Source organism: Oryctolagus cuniculus, chromosome 15 (genome assembly GCF_051225735.1).
Source record: "Oryctolagus cuniculus isolate XC-2025 breed Fujian yellow rabbit chromosome 15, ASM5122573v1, whole genome shotgun sequence".
Taxonomy (NCBI): Eukaryota; Metazoa; Chordata; class Mammalia; order Lagomorpha; family Leporidae; genus Oryctolagus; species Oryctolagus cuniculus.
In genome coordinates, this window is record NC_142881.1 from 37,591,652 (window position 1) to 37,619,445 (window position 27,794).

At 38.4% G+C, this 27,794-nt stretch overlaps 1 protein-coding gene across 13 annotated transcripts in view; it reads right to left on the minus strand.

Moving 5' to 3' along the window:
• EXOC6 (exocyst complex component 6) overlaps positions 1-27,794 on the minus strand; it is a 321,390-nt gene that overhangs the window by 134,066 nt on the left and 159,530 nt on the right. For 8 of the 13 annotated variants that reach the window (XR_016222127.1, XR_016222128.1, XM_051823933.3 and 5 more), the window contains 6 exons: positions 26,554-26,601; positions 26,374-26,464; positions 23,292-23,337; positions 15,024-15,228; positions 11,501-11,656; positions 9,303-9,371 (listed from right to left, as the gene is read on the minus strand). Coding sequence is in view for 9 of the 13 variants with exons in the window: in XM_051823933.3 (XP_051679893.3) it covers positions 9,303-9,371; positions 11,501-11,656; positions 15,024-15,228; positions 23,292-23,337; positions 26,374-26,464; positions 26,554-26,601 (615 nt within the window). In the remaining 4 variants the exon portion in view is untranslated. Of the gene's footprint in view, positions 1-9,302; positions 9,372-11,500; positions 11,657-15,023; positions 15,229-23,291; positions 23,338-25,933; positions 25,974-26,373; positions 26,465-26,553; positions 26,602-27,794 lie in introns of all 13 variants that reach the window. The other 5 variants (XR_016222129.1, XR_016222130.1, XM_070057617.2 and 2 more) reach the window with 1 other exon arrangement.

Consider the following 27,794-nt stretch of genomic DNA (forward strand, 5'->3'; position numbering starts at 1 on the left):
TTCTCTCTGTCTCTCATGTAAATACTAAAAATAACATAAAACATACTATAAATTTTAGGACTATAACTGTCACATCTTAATTTAAAAATATCCAAGCCATTATTCACCTAAAAATACATGAATTCTGGGGCCAGCACTGTGGTGTAGCAGGTGAAGCTGCCACCTACAGTGCCGGCATCCCATAAGGACACCAGTTCAAGTCCCGGCTGCTCTACTTCCAATCCAGGTCTCTGCTATGGCCTGGGAAAGCAGTAGAAGATGGCCCATGTGCTTGGGCCCCTGTACGCACATAGGAAGACCCGGAAGAAGCTCCTGGCTCCTGACTTTGGATCAGTGCAGCTCCAGCCATTGTGGCCAATTGGGGAGTGAACCAGCAGATGGACGACCTCTCTCTCTGCATAACTCTTTCAAATAAATAAAATAAATCTTTAAAAAAATACATGAATTTGAATTCCTTAACATTTAGAAAATTTACATTTTTCTTTCTTTTTTTTTTTTTTTGACAGGCAGAGTGGACAGTGAGAGAGAGAGACAGAGAGAGAAAGGTCTTCCTTTGCCGTTGGTTCACCCTCCAATGGCCGCCGCGGCCGGCGCACCGCACTGATCCGATGGCAGGAGCCAGGAGCCAGGTGCTTTTCCTGGTCTCCCATGGGGTGCAGGGCCCAAGCACCTGGGCCATCCTCCACTGCACTTCCTGGCCACAGCAGAGAGCTGGCCTGGAAGAGGGGCAACCGGGACAGAATCTGGCGCCCCGACCGGGACTAGAACCTGGTGTACCGGCGCCGTTAGGCGGAGGATTAGCCTAGTGAGCCGCAGCGCCGGCCTCATTTTTCCTTTTTCTTCTTGAACTCCTATTTCCAGCCTACCACACTTAAATAAATTTTTTTCTATTTTCTAATATAATGTTTCTATTTTTTATTTCTGAGATTATTAGACTGTAGGTATTTGTGTAGTTTTTTTCTCCCAGATTAATTATAATTAGTACTTACCTGATCTAAATAAAATATTTGATAACAAATCAAAAAGTAAAGTTTGTTATCTATTTGAAAGAACAACAGAGTGATAGCAAGATAGATAAAGACACACATCACACACAGAGGGAAGGAAACAAAGATCTTCCACATGCTGGTTCAATACTCAAATGGCTGCAATGGCCAGAGCTTGGCTGGAGCAAAAGCCAGAGGCCAGGAACCAGGAATTCCATCCAAGTCTCATACACACATGGGTGGCAAGGGCCCAAGCACTTAGGCCATCTTCTGCTGCCTTCCCAGGCTTGTTAGTAGGGAGCTGGATCAGAAGTGGAGCAGCCAGGCTTCAAACCAACACTCCAACACAGGATGCCAGCATGGAAAGTCACAGCATAACCTGCTGTACCACAATATTAGTCCAAAAGTAGTTTTTATTGAAAATGAGGATCTTAATAGAATGAATGGGGCTTTTTTTTCTCATTAATACACTTTCTAGTTAAAATTTGGCAGCTGCAGATTTACAGCATTTATATATATATACACACACACACACACACACACACACACACACACACACCCTAAAGCCTAATTTTATAATAGAGCCAGTTCTCCCAGTCAAACTAACAAGTCAAATTGTATTTAAGATCTTTCAGGAAAGGTCTGACTTCATGTTTCACTTCAAATAAACATGTAAACATGTGTTTTGAGGAATACTAGAAAAACCACTGAGAAATAAATTATGTGATTAGAAAAAGCAATCAAGATTTAAAACAATTTAAAACCAATTTTAATACTTTATTTATTCACCTTAAAATACTTAAAATACTTTATTCATGAACCTTAAAACAAGATAACAAATCAGTTTCTCATTACTTAATATGTAATTATGCTGGGGCCGGTGCCGTGGCTCACTTGGTTAATCCTCCGGCTGCGGGGCTGGCATTCCATATGAGCACCGGGTTCTAGTTCCAGTTGCTCCTCTTCCAGTCCAGCTCTCTGCTGTGGCCCGGGAGGGCAGTGGAGGATGGCCCAAGTGCTTGGGCCCTACACCCACATGGGAGACCAGGAGGAAGCACCTGGCTTCCTGGCTTTGGATCGGCATAACTCTGGCTGTAGCGGCCATTTTGGGGTTGAACCAATGGAAGGAAGACCTTTCTCTCTGCTTCTCTCTCTCACTGTCTAACTCTATCTGTCAAATAAATAATAATAAAAATATATATAATTATGCAATAAAATATTTATATAGATAAAATTCCAGATTACTTATGAAGTATGATAAACAATATTATATACCTTCAATAAATATGTGGGCCTACATAAAACTTTGGTGTTCAACTTTTGGAAGTTACTAAATAAAACTAAGCATAAAAATCAAGCACAGGGATAGGTGTTACGGTGCTGCAGGTTAAGCCACTTTTTGGGATGCCCACATCCCACATCAGAGTGCTTGGGACTCAGTCCTGCCTCCACCTTACTCCTAATATGCATGGAAGGTAGCAGACAATGGCCCAAGTACTTGGGTTCCTAGAACATCATGGAAGAACTGGATGGAGTTCATGGTTCCAGGCTTTAGCCTGGCATAGCCCCAGCTGCTGCAGTCTTTTGGGGAGTGACCAAGAAATAGAGGATCTTTTTCTTCCTAAACCCCTCTGTGCACGCATATATGTATGTGTGTGTGTGTGTGTGTGTGTGTGTCTGCCTTTCAAATAAATAAAAATAGAACTTAAAAAAATCAGGCATGAGATGGAGGTGTCTCAACTTCTAGGCAAAACATCTGCCCTAGGAGGTAACAGTGTATTTAACTGCAATTATCCATGAAGCAGGCAGAGGCTAGTTTCCACCAAAGATCACACTGTTACCTGTAGTAACATTGGAAATAAGGTTTCCTGGTGTCTAGTTTCATGTTTTATATTTTTTTAGACTAGATCAAAGTGAAGTTATTAATTAATTCAGTGATTAAAGTGGCCTAAGTTGTGGTTTGGCTCTTTGACAACACCCTTCAAGTTACATGTTCTCTTACAGGTTCTGGGTTTGGTAGAGTAGAATGGTTTTTGTCTTTGGTGGGTTTTTCTTTTTAAGTTTTATTTATTTATTTATTCGAGAGGCAGAGTTACAGAGAGAGGGAGGGAGAGAGGAAGAGAAAAAGAGGTTTTCCATCACAGGTTCACTTCCCAAATGATTTCAATGGCCAGAGATGGGCTAATCCGAAGCCAGGAACCAGGAGCTTCTTGCAAGTCACCTATGTAGGTGCAGGGGCCTCAGCACTTGGGCCATCTTCTACTGCTTTCCCAGGCCATAGCAGAGAGCTGGACTGGAAGAGCAGAAACCCAGATATGAACCAGTACCCATATGGGACGCCGCCGCCATAGACAGAGGCTTAGCCTATCACACCACAGTGCCGGCTCCTCTTTGGTAGCTCTTAATCTTCTGTTTATGCAGACACAGCAAACTAAAATTAGCATTAATAATTACTTCTGTTATTTAGCATTATCTCTGTTCTGAATCTGTATGGCTCAAAAGGACAAAGATCATTAGAGTGTGATTTATTATTCCTTCCCCAGTATTGCTTCTGATACTTCATAAATATTTGTTGACCAGTAATTGACTCTTTAATGCCACATTCAGTTTTTAATGAAATAATTTTATAGCACTTTATCTTGATAGCTTATGTCAACAAGCACTAAGCCCTCAGGCAAAGAATATATATTTATCCTTGTGCAACAAGTGTTAAGCAAACAGACACTATATGAGGTTTCAGTATGGCACTTGCTGAGAGAGATACATTGGGTATTAGGTTGCATTTCACTGTCCATGATCAAAATTAAAGAAATAAAATCATGATTAAAATTAGGAAGTAAAATCATGATTAAAAAATCAAAAGTCAATGGTAGAGAACCAACAGAATTATAGAAAACCTTAGACTTCACAGAATCAATTTTGTGACTGTTCAGAAACTGTAAAATTTTCTCAAATATTCAAAATAAACATTCTGAATATTCTCAGAATTTGTCTTTATAATTAACTATATTAATTTATCATTTTTGATCATTTTAGTTCTTCTTATGTTATATCTTTATGATATGAAGAGTTTAAAAATTCAAGTAAAACCACATTTTAAAAGATGTCAATTTTTTTCAATTCTGGCACTACTTTTTTCTTTTTTACTGTGTTGGTGTGGTCTTACTATTCTTTGGACTTAAATGTTCATTAGCATAGTAACTACACTTGATCTTAGCCAAAAGGCTGAGAAGCGATTAGCATAATAACTAATAGTTATATGTATGACCAAAAAATTATTTGGTAAAGCTAGTTTCTCTTTATTTATTTTTTTAAAGATTCTATATTTATTTGACAGGCAGAGTTACAGACAGTGAAAGAGAGAGAGACAGAGAGAAAGGTCTTCCTTCTGTTGGTTCACTCCCCTAGTGGCTGCAACGGCCAGAGCTACAAGGATCCAAAGCCAAGAACCAGGTGCTTCCTCCCTATCTCCCATGCCAGCACTTGGGCCATCCTCCACTCTTTCCCAGGCCATAGCAGAGAGCTAGACTGGAAGAGGAGCAACCAAGTCTAGAACCGTTGCCCACATGGAATGCCGGTGCCGCAGGCAGAGCATTAACCTAGTGCACCACAGCGCCAGCCCCATCTCTTTATTTTTATAACTCCTCTTCCTTCCATCTGTTATTATTCCATGTCTTCCACTTCCTTGCATTTGTCATTGGGCAAATTACTTCTATCAGTTGAGTTTCTCATTTATAAACATATAGTTAAAGGGGCTGGCACTGTGGCACAGTGGGTTAAAACCTCCTTATGGGCACCAGGTCTAGTCCAGGCTGCTCCTCTTCTGATCCAGCTCTCTGCTATGGCCTGGGAAAGCAGTGGAAGATGGCCCAAGTCGTTGGGCCTCTGCACCCACATGGGAGACCTGAAAGAAGCTCCTGTCTCCTGGCTTCGGATTGGTACAGCTCCAGCTGTCGTGGCCAATTGAGGAGTGAACTAGTGGATGGAAGACCTGTCTCTCCGTCTCTACCTCTCTCTGTAACTCTGTCTTTCAAATAAATAAAATAAATCTTAAAAAAAATACAGTTAAATTTCTGAGGCTATATTGAGTATTAGTAAATATATATAAAGTACTTAGAAAGTATCCACTAAGTAAATTTTGAAGAGATTATAAAAAGGTTAACGTTAATCTGTAAAACTAGGTCTATCAGCTATAAGTCCATTTTAGCTAAAAGAGCTCCACTTAAAATTTCAAGGCAGCATTTTCTGCTCTCTTTAATTAAAGTGTCTTGTTCAAAGATAAAAGGTATAATTTCAAAAAAACAGAGAGAAAATATTAAAAATGCTGTAAGAAATACCTACAGCATAGCTTATCACTTTTCAGGCTTTGAGAAATCCTAAGAATTTGTGTGAATTTTGTTAGCTAGCCATGTCCTTAACTTTCAGAGTATGGAGACGCATTTCTTAGAATAAGGAATACTGCATAAATGAATTTCCAAATATGTTTGATGAATACCGATTATAGCTGAGGAGTACTGGCCTATGAATTACTAATGATACAAGGTTTTCAAAGAAGTCTTGGGCTAGAAATTTTAAGGAAATAATTTTTAGATCCTCAGCTTTTTTTGTATAAAGTATCTGCCTAGGAACGCTAGCCTACATTCACAGTGATAATTTTTCTCTAACTGTTGGTACTTTGTTCAATCTCCTTGAAATCCTTTGCTTTTTTTTTTTTTAAAGATGTATTTATTTATTTATTTGAAAGGCAGATTACAGAGAGGCAGACAGAAAGAGAGAAGTCTTTCATCCACTGGTTCACTCCCTAGATGGCCACAATGGCCAGACCTGGGCTGACCCGAAGCTAGGAGCTTGGACCTTCTTCCAGCTCTACCAAGTGGGGGCAGGGGCCCAAGGACTTGGGTGGGCCATCTTCTACTGCTTTCCCAGGTCATAGCAGAAAGCTGGCTCATAAAAGGAATGGCTAGGACTCGGACCAATGCCCATATGGGATGCTGGCACTGCAGGCCGTGGCTTTACCCGCCACACCACCGTGTTGACCCCTTGAAATCCTTCTCTTAAGGAGCTGGAAGTGCCTTGGATCTATCTCTCCCCCACTTTACACTATGTTATTAAGATTGAAGTGAATCAATCACGTGTGTGGATATAGAAATTTGAAAGCCTAGATTTCTTACCTAGATTGGGACAAGCCTGCAGCATTAACTTTTTTTTTTTTTTTTTTTTTTTTGACAGGCAGAGTGGACAGAGAGAGAGACTGAGAGAAAGGTCTTCCTTTTGCCGTTGGTTCACCCTCCAATGGCCACCAGGGCCGGCGCACTGTGGCCGGCGCACCACAATGATCTGAAGCCAGGAGCCAGGTGCTTCTCCTGGTCTCCCATGGGGTGCAGGGCCCAAGCACTTGGGCCATCCTCCACTGCACTCCCTGGCCACAGCAGAGAGCTGGCCTGGAAGAGGGGCAACCGGGACAGAATCCAGCGCCCGGACCGAGACTAGAACCCGGTGTGCCGGCCCCGCTAGGCGGAGGATTAGCCTATTGAGCCACGGCGCCGGCCCCAGCATTAACTTCTATTTGCAGTTGCACTGTGTAATCAAGCTAAAGCCTATTCTTGGACACTACTTGCTCAGCTCCTTGCCACATGTGTTCTCTACAAGGTTGCTGAGAGGTTTTATGACTTTGCAGCTGCCTTCCCCCAGAGTGAGTGATTCAGCAGAGAAGATGGAACCTAGTCTCTGAAGTGACATACCATGACTTTTGTTCTGTCCTGTTGGCCATATATACTGACTTTGGTATAATGAGGGAGGGACTACCACCAGATGTGAATACTATGAGGTGGGGTTCTTCGGAGGCCAACCTGGAAGCTCCCACACTTGCTGTGTAAAAAAAAAAAAAAAAAAAAAAAAAGCCCTATCTTCACTGATAATAGTACTGTCAAATGCATTTTATTGATGTGTAAAAACCTCCAGGGTGCTAAGGAAAGGAAATGTCTCTTTTGATGATTAATCAAGGAACTATGTACACACAGGAGTTTTTTCCTTCCTGCACAAATTTCTGTTAATGGTAAATCATTAGAAACAGCAGTATATTTTGTCCTGTGGTGAGATGTACTTAGTCAAGACATATGGTAGGGAGTAATCACACAGGTGGGAGTAATGATAACACAATAATTTTAAATGACCTCTTTTATCCTCAACTATTGATAATTAATATTGCTTTATTAAGAAGCAGTCCTCTGACAGTATAGCAAAGAGAAGGTAGCGCTTTTTTTGTTTTAAAGATTTATTTATTTATTTGAAAGGCAGAGTTACAGAGAGGGAGAGGGGGAGAAAGAGAGAGAGAAAGAGAGAGAGAGAGAGAGAGAGAGAGAGAGAGAGGAAGTCTTCCATCTGCTGGTTCACTCTCCAAATGGCCACAATGACCTGGGCTGTGTCAGACCAGAGCCAGGACCTAGGAGCTCCAAATGGATCTCCCACGTGAGTACAGAGGCCCAAGCATTTGGGTCATCTTCCACTGCTTTCCCAGGCTACTAGCAGAAAGCTGGATCAGAAGTGGAGCAGCTGGGACTTGAACTGGCACCCATCTGGGGTGCTTGCCCTGCAGGCGGTGGCTTATCGGGCTATGCCACAGTACAGGCCCTGAGAACACAGTTTTGAATGAACAATGTCCTATATATTTCAATGTAAACATGATTTTGGCTGATCTTGACACTTCTCCTTGGAGAGTTGTAAAGAAAAACAGCAACTGAAGCTAAATCTTTTAAACATTAATAATGTTCTCTGGGGCTGCCAAAAAATTTCATGTTACACTGGCTAACCCTTTTTTTTTTTTTTTTTCAGTTAAAGCTGTTTAACCAAATTGTCATAAGTGCAAACCCAGTTACATGTTCAATATTTGCTACTTTATATTTTAAAAAGTAAAATCTTGGAGCAAGCATTTAGCTTAACGGTTAAGATACTCAGGTTCCACACTGGAGTGCCTGGGCTCAGGCTCTAGCTTCTGACTGGAAGTCTATTGTGTTGGCTCAAGTGATTGGGTTCTAGTCACTCACATGAAAGACCTGAATTGAGTTCTTGGCTCCCAGCTTCAGCATTGGTCACCAGTCATTGTAAACATTAGGGAAGTGAACCAGTAGACGGGAATTGTCTCTCGCTATATATCTCTTTCTCTTTCTCCTCATCTTCCTCTTTCTCTCTCTCTAGGCCTCTCATACTTTTCAAGTAAGTTCATATTTTAAAAAATGTATAAACTACCACTTGACATTATAAAAGGCAAAACATTAGATTTGGAAAAAATCTGAAAGAATTTTTTAATACTCATACACATTTGAAGAATTAATCACAGAATAGACTAAAGGTATTATTGATTTTATACTAAAGGATGATTTATTATGACTTTAGAAAGAGTCATTCTCCTAGAAAATCTACTCATCAAGCTGAACACACTTGAAACATCACTAACTTATTTATAAAATAATATTTATATTGTGCTTATATATGCTCTTTTAAGACAATGAGTTTACTTTACATTTATATTGTGCTTATAAATGCATTTTTATCTTGGACAGTTAGTACAGAGTTAGTTCTGTCTTTTAATAGAGGACTGTAAGAAAAAAAGTTAACTGATATAGTTCTTTTCCTCTAATTAACATAATCATCATCCTTTCTCGATCATACGATTTCTCAAGCCTCTGAACTCCTTTAAAGTAATTGTCTTAAGAAGGCAATAGATTGGGGGTTGACTTTTGGCATAGCAGGTAAAGTCATGGCCCACAATGCTGGCAGCCCATATGGGTATCAGTTCATGTTCCCTCTGCTCCATTTCCAATAGAGCTCCCTGTTAATGGCCTAAGAAAAGCAGCAGAAGATGACTCCCAAGTGTTTAGGCCCCTGCACCTATGTGGTAGACCTGCATGAAACTCCTGGCTCCTGGCTCCCGGCAGTGGCCTGACCCAGCCCTGGCTGTTGTAGACATTTGGGGAGTGAACCAGTGGATGAAGACTTCTCTCTCTGCCTCTCCCTCTCCCTCTCTCTAAATATGCCTTTCAAATAAATAAAAATAAATAAATAAATCTTTCTTTTTTTAAAAAAATAAGGCAGTGAAATGACATAATCAAAGAAAGTGCTAAAGAAAAAACACGAAGAATTCCATATCCAGCAAAAGTATTCTTAAAAACAAGGGGAAATTAATACATTATTAAACAATTGAGAGAATCTGATACTATTATATCCATGCATAATTTTTCTATAATACACACTTCTCATGAATTTTCTGAAGACCCCTGTATATAAATGTATTAACATACAAAAATAAAACACACTTACCAAAACAGAATAAATGTGCAAACATCTATAAACAGGGGAAAAATCAACAAGATCCTGAACAGTTAAGACCTGAAAAATAAAACAATTTTTAAAAAATTATAAATAGTCAAAAAAATTATGAATCAAACTGCTGGTCAACTCTTAGAATGTAATGTTAGACAAGGAGACTCATGGACTTTTTTTTTTTTGAGAGAGTTACACAGAGAGAGGAGAGGCATAGAGAGAGAGAGAAAGAGAGAGAGAGAGAGAGAAAGAGAGAGAGAGAGAGAGGTCTTCCATTCACTGGTTCACTCCCCAGATGGCTGCAACAGCCAGAGCTGAGCCAATCCAAAGCCAGGAGCCAGGAGCTTCTTCCAGGTCTCCCACGTAGGTGCAGGGACCCAACGACTTGGGCCATCTTCCACTGCTTTCCCAGGCCATAGCAGAGAGCTGGATCAAAAGTGGAGCAGCTGGGTCTCAAATCAGTGCCCATCTGGGATGCTGGCACCACAGGCGGTGGCTTTACTCACTATGTTGCAGCACCAGCCCCTCAGTAGTTCATGTTATATCTTTAATGTACTTATAGAGTATTAGAAAATTGCTATGGATATCTAAAGACATCTCATTATTGCCTTGTAAAAATTCTGCATGGATTCATGGTTTAGCTATAGCAAAGTTCCTTCTCTTAAGCAAGTAAGTCATATTATTTACTATTGTTGGGGGCCTGGCACTGTGGTGTAGTGGGTAAAACCGCCACCTGCAGTGCCAGCATCCCATATGGGTGCCAGTTTGAGTCCTGGCTGCTCTACTTTTTTTTTTTTTTAAGATTAATTTATTTCAAAGGCAGAGTTACAGAGAGGCAGGAGAGAGAGAGAGAGAGAGAGAGAGAGAGAGAGAGAGAGAGTCTTCCATCCACTGATTCACTCCCCAGATGGCCAGAGCTGTGTCAATCCAAAGCCAGAATCCAGGAGCTGGAAGACCTCTCTCTCTGTCTCTCCTTATCTTTCTCTGCAACTTTGCCTTTAAAATAAACAAAACAAATCTCTAAAAAAAATAGACAACTTTGTGATGAGAATAAAAAAATAGGATAAGACAATGAATTTGAACACAAAGGATGGAAAAAATTAATATGTAAAGATTATTTCAAAGTTCTAGTTATTAGGATTTTTCTTTTTAAAAAATCTTAACTTTGGGGCCGGCACCATAGCTCACTTGGTTAATCCTCCGCCTGCGGCGCCAGCATCCCATATGGGCACTGGGTTCTAGTCCCGGTTGCTCCTCTTCCAGTCCAGCTCTCTGCTGTGGCCCAGGAGGGCAGTGGAAGATGGCCCAAGTGACTGGGCCCCTGCACCCGTGTGGGAAACCAGGAAGAAGCACCTGGCTCCAGGCTTCGAATCGGCACAGCTCTGGCTGTTGCAGCCATTTGGGGGGTGAACCAGCGGAAGGAAGACCTTTCTCTTTGTCTCTCTCTCTCTCACTGTCTAACTCTGCCTGTCTAATTTAAAAAAAAAAATCTTAACTTTAACAATATTGGAAGTTATTCTTCAGTATCTCAGCACCATCTGGAGAAAAAAACGGTAGGCGATCCAGAATAGGGCCAAATCGCAAGGCCAAGACACTACAAAATAAAAATTTTACCACAGGGGTGGGCATTCGCCAAGCCATATTGGGGTGCTAAGCTCAATACTTAGCTACACTCTTGACTCCAGCTCCCTGCTAATGCAGACCCTGGAAGGCAGCAGGTGATAGCTCAACTGATAGCGTTCTTCACATGGGAAACTAGATTGAATTCCCAGCTCCTAGCTCAGCCCCAGCTCAGCTCTGGCAGTTTCAAACATTTGGGGACTGAACTAGTGGATGGGAACCCTCTTTCACTGTCTCTCTTGCTATCTCTGCCTCTCAAATTTCTTTTAAAAATTTTTAATAAAAAAATCTAATAAAACATTTACCACCAATAATTATGAGTGATCACTGCAATAATTTATGCCTTTACTAATTATGGTAGAACACTAAGGCTTCTAAATATAACCTGTATTATTTTTCTGTCATTATGTTTTTTTGTCAATTATATAGCCTCATATTTCAGATGACTCAACTGCATTTAATAATACATTACAATCTGATCAAGATGGAAAGACTATGAAACACATAAATGTACACTATAATCCAAAAGAAAAAAAAAGGTACCCAAGAACAGATAAAGAAAGAAACCCTATTACCTCTTCTTCATTCTCATCTTCGTCCTCAAGTACATGTTTCAATGTAATTTCATTTCTTTCTTCTGGAATTCTATCATGATTGATATAAACATTCTTCCCAAATTTCATATTACTTTGCTTCTGCAGAGTAACACTGAAGGTTTTCTGGTGCTGTGCCTATTTTGGGGAGAGAAAAATTCATATTATTTCTACTCTAATTATAGTCAAAAGTAGTTCAAAATATTTGTTCCTAATCTTTTCTCTTTTTAATATCTGAACTATAATGATGTCACCTTTTTCATTCATGACTTATGCCTTTGCTCTTCTCTTCTGAACAGTCTTACAAGGGTTCATCAATTTTATCTCAAAAGACTAAGAATTACCTTTTGGCTTTATTATCTTCCCTCCTGTATTTTGTTTTCTAGTATGCATATTTCTGCTCTTATTTCACTCCTTCTTTTGTCTTTTTTAAAATTTTTTTAGTTTCTTGAAATGACAATTTAGATATTTAGATTACAGATTTCAGCCTTTGTTTCCTAATTCATAAATTTAAGGCTGTAAATTTCCCTTTAAACACAATTTCTGCTCATCCTACAAATTTCAATGTCCTACTTCCTTCTTTTTTTTTTTTTTAAAAAAAAAGATTTATTTATTTGAAAGAGAGTTACAGAGAGAGAGAGAGAGAGAGAGAGAGATCTTCTATCTGCTGGTTCACTCCCCAAATGGCCACAATGGCGGGTGCTGGGCTGATCTGAAGCCAGGAGCCAGGAGCTTCTTCTGGGTCTCCCATGCGGATGCAGGGGTCCAAGCACATGGGCCATCTTCTACTGCTCTCCCAGGTCATAGCACAGAGCTGGATCGGAAGTAGAGCAGCTGGGACTCAAACCGGCACCCACATGGGATGCTGGCTCCGCAGGCTGAGGCTTTAACCCACTGTGCCACAGTGCCAACTTCAATCCTACTTCAACATATTTTCTGGTTTCAACTGCAGTTTCTTCTGTGAACCATAGGTTATTCAGAATTTTATTTCTTAATTTTTAAAAATACAATGGTTTATATTTACTTGTTACTGATTCCTAGAATAATTCCAATCAGGTGAGAGAAAACCCAATTATTTTAATTCTTTGAAATTTATCAATATTTTCCAAATATTTGCCATATTTGTGGATGGACCAGAATTTAATCAATTTTGGTAGGCGTTCTTAAAAAGAATGTACATTCTGAAATTATGGGATACAGTTATGTGTATGCGTCAATTAGGTCATGGTTGTCAATCATATTATTAAAAGTCTATATGCTTGGCTGGAGCCACAGCTCAATAGGCTAATCCTCCGCCAGCGGCGCCAGCACACACCGGGTTCTAGTCCCGGTCGGGGCGCCGGATTCTGTCCCAGTTGCTCCTCTTCCAGTCTAGCTCTCTGCTGTGGCCCGGGAGTGCAGTGGAGGATGGCCCAAGTCCTTGGGCCCTGCACACGCATGAGAGACCAGGAGAAGCACCTGGCTCCTGGCTTCAGATCAGAGCAGTGCGCCTCAGCGGCCATTGGGGGATGAACCAATGGAAAAAAAGAAGCCCTTTCTCTCTGTCTCTCTCTCTCACTGTCCACTCTGCCTGTCAAAAAAAAAAAAAAAAAAGTCTATATGCTTAGTGATTTTTTTGTCCGCTGGCTCTATTAGTTACTATGAGAAGAAAACTGTCTTATTTGCATCTAAGCACACAGTTTCCAATATGGTTTTTTTTTTTTTTAAAGATTTATTTGAAAGAGTTACAGAGAGAGAGGGAGGAAGAGAGAGAGAGAGTGAATGAATGAGAGAGAGAATGAGAGAGGAAGATCTTCCATCGTCTGGTTCACACTCCAAATGGCACCAACAGCCGGGACTGGGCCAGGCTGAAGCACTTGGGTCACCTTCTGCTGCTTTCCCAGCCACATTAGTAGGAAGGTTGACAGGAAGCAAAGCAGTTGGGTCTTGATATGGCATCCATATGGGATGCCAGCATCTCAGGTCGCGGCTTTACCTGCAATACCCAATCCATATGACTTTTAAATTAACAGACAGTGGCCAGCACTGTGGCGTAGCAAGTTGAGCTGCCACCTGCGATGCCAGCGTCCCATACGGGCACTGGTTCAAGACCCGGCTACTCCACTTCCAGTCTAGCTCTCTGCTATGGCCTGGAAAAGCAGCAGAAAATGGCCCAAATGCTTAGGCCCTTACACCCACGCGGGAGACCCAGAGGAGGCTCCTGACTCCTGGCTTCAGATAGGTGCAGCTCCGGCCATTTCAGCCATCTGGGGAGTGAATCAGTGGATGGAGGACCTCTCTCTCTCTCTGCCTCTCCTTCTCTCTCTGTGCAACTCTAACTTTCAAATAAATAAATCAATCTTAAAAAAAAATTGACAGCCAGAGTAAGAAGACTATCAGCCAGGTATTTGGGTCAGTTATTGCTTGATTTATAAGAAAAAACTCAAAATGGAGTTAGTGCTGTAAAGACACAGTAGCATTAATCATAATTTTAAAGCCAATTTACTTAAATTCACAAGAATCCTAACTCAGCAAACACATGACAACATAACCATATTTCATTATGATAGGGAAAATGACCCCAGGTATGGTCTCCATAGATAAGAAAAGTAGTAAGTTTGGCGTAAGTTCTGTTTTGTAGCTTCTGTTCATTCATAGTACACAAAGTTCTTTTTGTCGACTAAGTTTTTAACTACCTGAGATGAACAAAAAACACCATCAAAAATAATTTGAGGGGCTAGCATTAAGGTGCAGAGTTTGAAGCTTCTGCCTGCAAAAATGAATATAAAAGTATCAGTATGAGTCTTGGCTGCTCCATTTCCAATCCAGTTCCCTGTTAAAATGCTTGGAAAAACAAAAGATGGCTCAAGTCCTCGGGTCCCTGCACCCACATGGGAAATGTGGATGGAGTTCCGGGATCCTGGTTTCCACCTGACCCAGCCCTGGCCATTGCAGCCATTTGGGAAGTGAACCAGCAGATGGAAGATCATTATCTCTTTTCCTCTACCCCTACCCCTACCATGTGTATAACTCTGTCCTTCAGATAAATAAATAAATCTTTTTAAAAATCTTTTTAAAATGAAAATAATTTAAGGGGCAGGCACTGCGGTACAGCACGTTAAGCTGCCACTTCCAACACTGGCATCCCATATCAGAGTGCTGGCTCAAGTCCTGAATGCTCCATTTCCAATCCAGCTTCTTGCTAATGTGGCCAGGAAGGAGGTGGATGATGGACCAAGAACTTGGGTCTCTGCCACCCACATGGGAGACCTAGATGGAGTTCCTGGTCCATCCCTGTCTTTGTGGCTATTTGAGGAGTGAACCAGCAGATGGAAGGTCTCTTTCTCTCTGTCTCTTCAAATAAACAAATCAATCTTTAAAAAAAGAAAAAAGAGAGATGGGGAAGAATTAGGAAAGATAAGAAAAGGGTAAATAAAAATAAGAATTTTATAAAAGATAAGTGAATTTTGGGATATATTTTATTTCTCAGACTATTAATATTAAATTAAAATTCTTTTACTCTCACCTGTTTCATTGCTGTTTCACCTATTTTGTCAGAATGTTTTCGAATGCTTTCCAAAAAATCTTTGAGATCAGACATGGAGACTTCCTTAATATCCTCACGGAGTTTAGGAAGATTTTCTATCATTAGTTGACAAAACCGGTATTGACTAACCCGGGGAAAGTACACATTTTCTAATTGTTCCATAGTTTTTAGGGCAGAATAATACCTGTGATAAGTTAAAAACAAAATTCTGTAAGATGTATTATCACATTCATTTTACAAGTAAATGCAAATCAGTAATAAAGCTAACATTCTCATCAAAAAAGACATAGTAGCAGTAGGTGTTTGGCATAGTAGTTAAGATACCAGTTAAGATGCCTGTTTTCAGCCGGCGCCGTGGCTCAATAGGCTAATCCTCCACCTTGCGGCGCCGGCACACGGGGTTCTAGTCCCGGTTGGGGCGCCGGATTCTGTCCCGGTTGCCCCTCTTCCAGGCCAGCTCTCTGCTATGGCCAGGGAGTGCAGTGGAGGATGGCCCAGGTGCTTGGGCCCTGCACCCCATGGGAGACCAGGAAAAGCACCTGGATCCTGGCTCCTGCCAGGATCAGCGCGGTGCGCCGGCTGCAGCGGCGGCCATTGGAGGGTGAACCAGCGGCAAAGGAAGACCTTTCTCTCTCTGTCTCTCTCTCTCACTGTCCACTCTGCCTGTCAAAAAAAAAAAAAAAAAAAAAAAAAAATGCCTGTTTTCCATAGCAGACTTCCAGGGTTCAATGCCTGGCTCTGCTCCTGACTCCAGCCTCCTGCCAATGCACAGCCTGGGAGACAGCAGCGATGGCTCAAATATTTGGGTTCTTATCATCCACATGGGACACCTACATTGAGTTCCCAGCTCTGACTCTGGCCCCAGTTGGGGGCCACTGAAAGCATCTGGGGACTGAACCAGTAGATGAGAGCTCTCTGACTCTGTCTCTCTATATCTTTCAAATAAATTTTAAAAAATCATAAAAAACACAATAACAGTTAAACAAGTAAAATTAACATTAATTTCTGTTTACTAAGCTATAAACCATAAGAACAAGTTGTAGGCTAAAAATTCATGGCTTATACTCTCCTAAATTTCCTTATTTTACTTCATCTAAATTTATAACACCAAGAGCATTATCACAATTATTACAATATTTTACTTGCATATATAATAGCTTCAGATTTCTACATATTTAATTATTTGATATATAATTTCATACTATCTTTCCCATCATATCTATCACACTCCAAAAAAAGTACATAGCACAGACTTAATTCTAATTAAAGTAAAAATTTTAAAAAGTTTTGGGGGACCCCAGCATTGCATCACAGAAGAGAAAGCCTCCTCCTGCAATGCTGGCATCCCATATGGGCACCAATTCATGTCCTGGATGCAATATCCTGACTTAAAACAATTTATACAACCTCCCAAAAAGTTTTGAAAATCATCAGTATCAAGCAATAGCTAACTCAGACACTCACCCTCATTTCTGTTCTCCCAAGTTCTCTGTCACATTTCCCTTTCCCTCAGTCTAGCTTATGAACTTCCCTAGGATTATACTCCCTAAAATAGTAGTAATATATAAGTGCATACCTCAAGCTCTTCTTTCTGAGAAATCCAGGCTATTATACACAGAAAGTTTATAATCTTAGGCACAGAGCAGAAAACAGAGACAAGATCTTGGATCTTTTCTATAAGAAAGCCACAAATCTCTTGAACTTAGCTATTTCTAAATGTAAGCAAAATCTGCATAATAACAGTATGTCATTTATGTTTTGAAATACATGATACTATTTTTCAGCAATCCAAAACCAGTGAAAAGTACAAAAACTATAAAGGAAACATAAAAAGCAACCATGAACTGAGGCTATCATGTAGTAATTACCTCACTAACATGACTGTATTTCCATCTTGCCATATATCTACATTTCCAGTTCTGTACAGCTTATTAACAATATATGATGGAATTTACCTTATAAATAAAATTGTTAAAAAAAGATGATTACCCTATTTATAAGTCTGAATCATAGTGTAATAGCATTCTTACTTTCTTATTTTAAATCTTCAATTTTTATTTTTTATAAATAACACTGGAGTTAATCTCCTGCTATGTTAATCCTCTGACAAGATGTCTGTTTTTATAAATATGAGGCACTTCAAAAATGTGTGTGTGATCAAAACTGAAGAACATGTGAGTACTATGAAGGTTCTCTGGCACACAGGTACAAATTCTGCCAACAGTTCTCATTTCATTGCCTCTCCATGGGCATTTCTACTTCACCAGTGGTCGCTCTATCACACAAGTGGTTACTTCAGCCTCTAGTATTCTTTAAATACAATGTCATGCATACAAGAAAAAAGTTATGTTATATGATTAAGTAAGAAAGTCCAACTCATAATTAAAAGAAAAAAGACAACAGAAGCATATGTACAGATGGCCTAGATCTTGGAATTAATAACAAAGACTCAAGTGGAAATACTCAAAATTAAAAAAAAAAAAAACACACAAAGAAGTAAAGAATTCATCCAATGAGCTTAACAAAAGACTGGACGTAGGAGAAGAAATGATTTATGAAACTTATGAAATGACTCATAAAATTCATAACACTGATAAGAATGACAGCAGAGCTTCTCAACAGAAATAATGGAGCAGTGACAACTATAAAATAATACATAAAATGGTGAGGTAAGGAGATGCCTGACAATCTCTAATTCTATATATAATAAAAGTATTGATCAAAAATGAAAGTAAAATAAGGATATTTCCTATTAAGACATCAGATATACACCACAACAAATGCTAAAAAAAAAAAAAAAAAAAAAACCTTCATCATGCTAAAGGCAATTATAACAGGAGCCTCAATCTGCAAAATGGAAAAAAGGGCAACAGAAAAGATAAATTAGTAAGTATAAATTAATCTGTTAGAATTATAATTCTCATACATACTTTTTGCAGTATCCATATACGTGTGTCCATGTGTGTGTTTTACTGCCTATATTACACATAAAATACATGAAATAAGAACTCAACAGGGAGTTGGTATAGTGGTGCATCACAGTAGGCCACCATTTGCAAGGCTGGAATCCCTTTTTAGAGTGTCAGTTTGAGTCCTGGCTGCTTTGCTTCTGACATGGCTCCCTACTAATGCTCCCAGGAAGGCAGCAGATGGTGACCCAAATACTTGAACCACTGCCGCCACCGTCAAAGACCTTGATGGTGTTCCTGGCTCCTGGCATCAGCTTGACTCAGACCTGACTGTTGTGGCTATTTAGGGAGTCAAACAGTGGATGGAAGCACTCACTCTCACTCTCCTTCTCCCTTCACCTCCCTGTCCCTCTTCCTCTCTTCCTGCCTTTCAAATAAATAATCTATTTTTTAAAAAGAATTCAACAGGCAAGATGAAGACAAATATAATTGTACTATTGTAAAATTCTTACATTATTCATGAAACATGGTATTACTGGACAGTAGATTATGGTAAGTTAAACATGAATATTGTAATTTCTAGAGTAGCTGATAAAAAGCAAAACAAAGAAGTATAGCTAGTAAGCAAACAGAAAATAAAAAACATGAAGATCAAAAGAAGTTTAAAAATCTTCAATCCTAAAAAGGAAAGAAGAAAACAGAACTAAAAACAATGGGAAAAACAGAACACAAATAGCAAAATAATAAATTTAAAATGAATTACAATAAAAATTACATTAAATATAAGTGGCCTAAAATTTCATTCAAAAAGCAGAGATTGTCCACTGGATTTTTTAAAAAGCAAGACTCAATGATATACTACTGTTCACAAGAAAATCACCTGAAATATAAAGGCAGGTTGGAAGTAAAAGACTAGGGGCCGATGCTGTGGTGTAGTGGGTAAAGCTGCCGCATGCAGTACCAGCATCCCATGTGGGCGCTGGTTCAAGTCCCAGATGCTCCACTTCTGATCCAGCTCTCTGCTATGGCCTGGGAAAGCAGTAGAAGATGGCCCAAGTCCTTGGATCCCTGCACCCACATGGGAGACCTGGAAGAAGCTCCTGGCTCCTTCCGTTGATTCACCCCCCAAAATGGCCGCAACAGCCAGTGCTGCGCCAATCCAAAGCCAGGAGCCACATGCTTCCTCCTGGTCTCCCATGCGGATGCAGGACCCAAGGACTTGGGCCATCCTCCACTGCACTCCCGGGCCACAGCAGAGAGCTGGACTGGAAGAGTAGCAACCAGGACAGACCTCAGCACCCCAACCGGGACTAGAACCCGGGGTGCCAGCGCCGCAAGTGGAGGATTAGCCTAGTGAGCCGTGGTGCCAGCCTAGTCAACTTATTTTGATGAAAGAGCAAAGAATGGTCAATGAAAAATGGATAGTCTTTTCAGCAAATGTTGCTAGAACAACTGGACATGCACAAGCAAGGTAATAAATAAATCTAAACACCAACTTTCACTTTTCACAAAACATTGACTCAAAACAGAACATGTGCCCATATGTAAAACACAAAACTCTCAGACTCTACAACATATCATAGGAGAAAATCTAGGTAGTTTTGTTTTAGTGGTGAAGTCTTAGAAATAACACCAAAGCACAAACCATGGAAAATAAAAAAGTAAGGTAAGTTGGACTTCATTAAAATTAAAAACTTCTGCTCTGTAAAGACACTGCTAACAAAATGAAAAGACAAGTATAGACTGGGAGAAAACATTTTCAAAATCCGTATCTGATAAAGGACTTGTATCTGAAATATACACGTAACACTTTCACTTCAATATTTTAAAATTAGGCAAAAGATCTGAATAGACACCTCACCAAATATATAAAAGAAAAGAAGCTTAACATCATATAATCAGGGAATTACAAATTAGAACAACAATGAAATACTATTTCACCCCAGAGTAGAAAAAATTTAAAACAGGAACAGCAGCAAATGTTAGAGAGAATGTGAAACAAAAGGAATTCTCATTCATGCTGGCAATGCTGCAAAATAGTACAGCCACTTTGAAAGACAGTTTGTCAGCTTTTTAAAGGTAAGCATAGTCTTACCACATGATCCAGTAATTATACCCCAAATGAATTGATACCTTCTGTCCCAAAAAACATGCACACAAATGTTTACAGCTATTTCATGCATAACTACCAAAACCAGGGAGCAACCAAGATGCCCTTCAATAGGTTAAAAAAAAAAAAAAACTACAAACTGTGGCATATGCATACCATGCACTACTATTCAGTGACAAGAAATGAGTTATCAAGCAATGAGAAGACACAGAGGAACCTTAAATGCATATTACTAAGTGGAAAAAAAGCCAGTCTAAACATATTATATATCATATGATTCCAATTATGTGATATTCTTGAAAAGGTCAAATCAAAGAAATGATAAAAATTCAGTGACTGGCAAGGGTTTGTAGGGAAGATGAGCAAAGACATGCAACCTGGGGGACTTTTTTGGGCAATGAAACTATTCTGTAACTGTGAAACTACAATACTGCAATTGTGGACACATGATATTATATATTTGCCAAGACTCACAGACTGTGCAACACAGAGTGAGCCCTAAATTAGTAAAATATGGACTTTAGTTAACAATAATCTACCAATTTTGGTTCATCAATTGCAACAAGTATACCAAACTAATATAAGGTATTAATAAGAGAGAAATTGTATGTTGGAGGGAGAGGAAAGCATATAATTCTCTGTACTTTCTGTTCAATATTTCTGTTAACCTAAAACTTGTCTGAAAAATAAAATAAAATCTAGGAGAAGGTATTTAAACTAGTGGTTAAGATGCCAGTGAAGACATCCATCCACATCCCATGTTAGAATACCTGGGTCTGACTGAGGGTCACTACTCCTGATGCCAGCTTCCTGCTAATGCAGACCCTGGGAGACAGCAATGACAGCTCCAGTAAGTGGGTTCCTGCCAACTATGTAGGAGACATGGATGGAATTCCAAGCTCCCAGCTTCAACCTGGCCCAGCCCCAGCTATTGCAGGCATTTGGGGAATGAACCTGTAGATGAAAGTGCTCACTCTCTTTTTCTCTCCCAAGTAAATATACAAATAAAATTTTAAAAATAAAATTTATTAAGAAATATAAGCAGAATACCTGAAAGGTCACGTCACATCACAGAAGAAAACACAAAAATAGCCAATCAACAAATGAAAAGGTATTCAACAACAGTCATGAGAAAAACACAATTTGAAATCACAATGAGGTACTATTACACATGAATTAAAATGGTAAAACTCAGATAAAATGACTAAATACCTATGTTCATGAGGCTGTGGAGCAAATGAAATTCTAATACACTGACTAGGTAAGGGGGGGTGAGTGTAAATGATATAGCTATTTTAGAAACTCTTTAATGGTTTCTTATAAAACACAGTATACAACCATGCTATAACCCAGTAATTCTATTCCTATATATTTGTTAAAAGAACTCTAATTCCAGCTTCCTGACACAGTGCATCTCGGGAAGCAGCAGATGATGGCTCAAATATCTGGGTTCCTGCCACCCACGTGGGAGACCTGGATTGAATTTTGGGCTCCTGGCTTCAGCTTGGCCCAGCCCTGGCAGTTGCAGTCTCTCTCTCTGCCTCTGCCTCTGCCTCTCTGTAACTCTGCCTTTCAAATAAATAATCTTTAAAAAAAAAAAAAAAAATAAGCAGACTCCAGATTTTCTTCACTCCAGGCATGTGGGCAACAGCCCTTCACTCATCTTGGCAAAAGGCTAAAGAGACAAATAATCTCTTCTTTTTATATATAAAAACCAGTTAATAGATATTAGAGGAATAATAAATTTTTAAGTAATCATTTTATAACCTCAATATAGTAATGAATTAAAGCAAGAATCCTAAAACTATTGGGTGAAAGGTTAAGAAGCAGGACTCAAAGTATCACCTCACAGATCACTAATTGCAAAGGGAAAAACATAATTGTTCAAAAGAGATCTGGTAATCATCTCCGTAATGAAAAGTTCAAATTTAGCATAACCTAGAGGTCTAGTAAACGCCTTCTGCTGTCATACAGCGAAGTACACAATATGACTTATGTCATACTCTTGCCAAAAACATTTAACCCAAATCCACTCATGAGGAAACAATTAGCCAAATCCATAATGCCCTGCTCTATGAGACAACCAGCCTGGACTCTTTTCATGGAAAACAAAGAGAAGCAGAAAGACTGTTCTAGATTTAAAAGGAAAACAAACAAACAAACAAGAAAACCCACATATAAACCCATGCTTTCAGGAAGGAAGAAAAAGATGCAAGACATTTTGGAAATAACAGAAAATCTGAATATTTTACACTCATTATTGAAAAAAATAAAAATAAGTAATGCCCCAAACTGGAAAGTGTAAAGTAATAGTAAAAGTCAGTTACTTAAAGATGTAAGTGTAAACACCAAAATCATCAGTTAAAAAAGGTAAAAGTTTTTGTCCCAAAGAGGAATGGTGAGTGGGAAGTAGGGAAAAAAAGCTATTATTTGAAACTTTAAAATATAAGGATGCATAATCATATAAAAAAGTAATATATTAACAGTATATATGTAAAAAGAAAACAAGACTATATTTAAAAATAGTTTGTTTTTTTTCATTAATAAGGAAAATGTCACTATTAATTAATACCAGCTGGTAAAATGTAGGGAAATTCAATGTCCAGCACTATGAAGAAGGATATACACAAAGCTTTGACTACAAATTTATATATAATGTGTTATGATAAATAAGTAGTTATTAGTAAAACAAGAAGAAATCATTATTTCCCTAGTCAAAATGCATCTCATTTATCCTGGTTTTTGAGTGTTACTTTAAAATTGCTCATCTTTAAAATACTGCTATAGCTAATGTTTCCATGGCAATCAGTAAACTATTTTTCACTTACGTATTCATTTGTGTTGTAAGATACAATGTGAACTTACATTAGTCCAGATTGTCAAACACAAATGCCTACACTTTGCTTTCACTTCACAAAATGCACTTAGTCCTTGACAGTATGCAGTGTTAATACATTAATAAGTTAATAAAAATTCCATCATTTAGGTTCAGCAGTCTACTTTTTCTTTATTAATATCATCAGTCCTTAAAGTTACTTACAAAAAACAAGGGTTCATTATGAAATGGCTTAAGATTTGCTTTACTGAATGATCCTGATGTGCAAACTGCATTAATAAAAGTTAGTGTGAAGTAGAAGGCAAAAACTATATAATTCCCATTAAATTTTTTTGAGCTTCCAGCAAGACAAAGAAATCTTTTTTAAAACAACAGGAAAGAAACCAGCTCACCTTTTTGCATCCATCTGTTCTTTTAGTTTACTGTACATTTCCAGCACTGCATTAAAAAATATAACATTTTATCTTTTAAAATGGAAAAGTATTTTGAGAGATGAAAATAATAAGGCAGGGAAGAGTATATTATAAATTCAGTAGTCTTATTTATATTTTGAGTTAGGCTATTATGAAGTAAAATGTTATAGACATCAAGTACATGAAAATATTTTAATTTCCATGTATATTGAACATCTATATATATATATAGAACCTAGAACTCTTGTATATGCTGACAATTAAAATTAAGACTTTAACCTACTAACAATTATTCTACACAGAAATTGCAAATATTTTTCCCTGAAGTGGAATAAGAAGTTTGAACTTCATGTAAATTTCAGATCAATCCCATATTATTTCCATATGAGAAAGAAAACTGAATGACAGTGAGATTCACTGACTTTGACTCAACTTACCAAATAAAACAACACAACTATGTTAAAACTCACCACAGACAAATATTTATAATAAATCCACAAAGAAAAGCCTTAAATGCTTACAGTAGCTTTATTAATTATATAAAAGTAGAAATAAACAGACCATCTTCATTCACTTCATCCTTCCTATCAAAAGGCCAGAAATACAAATATTCAATAAAACTATCTTAAGCTTCAGTAAGATGACACACTGTTGCCAAAAATGTTTTAAAGCAACTGTGTAGATTAACATTTAACTTTAGCAGAATTTCAAAGTATAAAGTGAGTAAATTATTACTGGCTTATCAAGCCAACTCTCATTTTCCTAGAACAGAGAGAAAACATTTCTGTCCAGATTTTCTACAGTCACATAGCTATTCCTACAGGTCTCCAAGTCTACAAAAGACATTATTTAGGCCAGCACCGTGGCTCACTTGGCTAATCCTCCACCTGCAGCACTGGCACCCGGGGTTCTAGTCCCGGTTGGGGCACCGGGTACTAGCAACTAGAATTGCTCCTCTTCCAGTCCAGCTCTCTGCTGTGGCCCAGGAGGGCAGTGGAGGATGGCCCAAGTGCTTAGGTCCCTGCACCCGCATGGGAGACTAGGAGGAAGTACCCGGCTCCTGGCTTCGGATTGGTGCAGTGCCAGCCGTAGCAGCCATTAGGGGAGTGAACCAATGGAAGGGAGACCTTTCTCTCTGTCTCTCTCTCACTGTCTATGATTCTCTCTGTCTCTCTCTCTCACTGTCTAACTCTGCATGGCAAAATAAATAAATAAATAAATAAATGAAATTATTTACTTATCAGAGAACTGTATAACCTGCAATTGTGGTCAGAGTCAACCAGCACTACCTCTGTGGGCTCTCAGGACTCTCTGCCCACCTCCATCACAGCCCTCTACTGTAATATTTCTCAGGTCCAAACAAAACATTAAAATGAACACATAACTTGGGACAGAGCCTCCTACTCTATGTACAATCTTTCTTTGAGGTCTCCTGTTTTATCTCAACCATTCACCTAAATTTCACATCTACTTCATACTATTTCCATACTGTTTATCACATAAAAATCATGTTTTCCTCGAAAAACAATCAACTCATATACCAGGCAAGTGCATTGTTTATGTTGACTTCTTGTATCCTCTCATATTCCTTCTAATCCAAGGAGGAGTTCAGGAACTGTACTTTAACTGATGACTTACTTGTCTTTATTCACATTAGACTGTAGGATCCTTCAAAAGCTGGACTGTGCCATTTTCAACTTTATAGTTTCAATACCTACCATAATGCCTGATATAAAAAAAAACAGTTCTGAGTAGATCATTAGAAGGCTGGATAGAGGAAAGAAGGTGGATCTGGTTGTGGCTTTCAGGAACATGATATATACATGAACTCAGAGCTGCTACCCAGCCTTGAAAGCAGACAGTAGCAGTGACAAAAGCCTAACTTTTATTTTCTTTTATTTCTCTAAAATAGTCCTCTAAAGGGAATAAGCTGAATTCAGCTTTCTCATTCTGTCAGTACTAATGTTTTTTGGCTTATTACCAGGCAGGGACGAAACATTCAGATTTAGAGGCTGTCTTCATAGTTGTCACAGTGTATCCAATATTATTCACCTAGGTAAAGAAGTGGGTTTCTCAACCTTAAAACCTAATATAATAAGCAGATACTTTATTTACTCAAAGTTAATGTGAAAATATCCCTGGCCCAACAGAGGTTAACCTAAGAATTTCATTGATTCTAAAAAGCAAAAAGCTTTTCTCCTAAGTGAGAATAGCAATATTTTCTTTAACCAATCAAATCTGTTGATTATTTTGATTATAATATAATTTGTATGTAAGCTAAATTACATTATATGAACATTATATAAAACATCTCATTCTATTTCCCTGGATATGGCAATTTAGGTTCCTTTATTTAAAAAATAAGTTTAAAAATAGGACAGTGAATTAGGATTTAGCTTACAATATCAAGGGAAAAAAATGATATTCAAGTAATCCTGCTTCCTTCTGTTTCAAAAGGATATTTCAACTCCAGGTGAAGAAAATACTGATTTAGCCTCTTCAGAAGTTTTTGATGTCCCCACAATAGTTAAGCTAACAGAGAGACCAGAAACCCAGTCTTTCCAAAATACAGGAGGAAATGCAAGAAAGAGGAAAACCTAGCACTTTCGATGTTTTCTTACCTTATCAGCAAAATGAGATTGTGAGCAAAGCAAAACCAACCTGTTAAGTAACAAACAGAAAACAATGGAAAACTAGAGGTAAAAAAAATTAGGCAAATTAGGCAAAGGCAAGAAAATGTAATCAAAAGACACTTTCCTCGTGGGAAAGTTTTCTGAGGGGGAAAAAGTAACAAAGGAGGGGTGGAGGGGTCAAACAGCAAACTAGATAGAAAGGAAATGGAAGGTGGAGGCTGTTCTAGGAAACTGATGTGACAATCAAACAGGGGCTTTATAATGTAAGAAAACCATGGAAATTCAGCTAACAGTGAACAGGGAAGATGATCATGGGCCTTGTTGGGAGGTAATCACCAAATAATCTGTAATTCCCATAATAGAGTGACCATATGCTTTTAATATAATTTTACCAGGCCAAGCATTATATTATAACAAGTTTAACTCACCTGGAAGGCATAATTGTAATTTTTCTACTACAGTAGTGATATTCCTTTGCTGAATTCTACATTGAATAATATCTTCTGTTTGGACTATCACCTTAGAAAAGAAAAAAGTCCTTATTTTTAAACAAACATTTAAATAGTATGCACATATGGAGTACATTAAAAATGTATCATTTTTCTCACCTCTTTTCCAGCATCTTGAAACCTTCGGTTGGTATCAGTAACTTGCACCTTAAAAATAATTTCACCTTAGTTAGACAAATATGCATAAAACTGCCCTGATGTAACTGCTCACCCTTGTAATCAGATCATGCTTCATGAGAAACTTAGAACAAAGAAATGCAAATTCAAATTAACTCTACAGCTTGAACTTGAACTTTTGATTGAAAAGGGCTTTTGTTAACTTCAATTACTTATGACAGTTCTTTTTAACAGATTCTGTGGCAAACTTCTCAAATTTACTCAGGATTTTTGAACTTTACTTGCTTCTCTAAGTCTGTCAAACAATTCAAATCACTGACCCAATTGACCACTGGTCCCTTTTTGATAACTTCAATGAGGTCTATGTGCCATTCATTGTCTGTAGGAAATGGTGATTGCATTTTATGGTAATTAAACATTCATACTTTGCTGAATGCAAACACTGGGTGGTTGATTAACATCAAACACGGAAATCTCAATCCACAGCAACATTTTAATGCTGCAGGTGCAGGCAAAACTCAACCTCAAATTTTCCCACATATTAAGTGACTCATTAGGTCATCATAGTAAGGAAGCACATTCTGGTTTATTAAAAATCTCATTAATTTCTGAACAAAGATGCTCAGTGACCTCATTGATGCTGTATTTGGTCTCTTGTTATCTGAATATCCTTTATATAATGGTTTTCTAATCATAACCTTTGAATTCTGTCTGCTAAGCATTCTAAATGTAAAGAAAGACAAATAGGACAATTCTTATAATTAAATATTTTATATTCCTACTGAACAAATCTAAGCCTCACTCAATATTTTTGCTGCTGACAGAAACTGTAGACCAACTTTCTATAAGAAAAATACACTGTTGTTAAGCTTTTTCTTAAAGTCCCAATATTATAATTTTAGAACAAAATCATTTACAGTAGTTTTTAAAGGATTTTGAATGATAGATTTTTATCACTATTATACTAATTGTCATTTTGAAAGTTCTAAAACTGCAAATAGGGCTTTTCATTGTATGCTTGTTTTGAGTTCATGTCCCCGCATGGAAAGAAATCCTATTAAGTCAATGCATTACTCGCTTTAGAAAAAAAGAGATTACTCCTGTCATTAGCATGACAACTGTGTTAATAGAGCATAAAGAGCATTCCCAAATACATATACCCATTCACTTCTTGAAAGCACATTTAATAATGACTTGTACATACGTACTATAAACTAATCCTT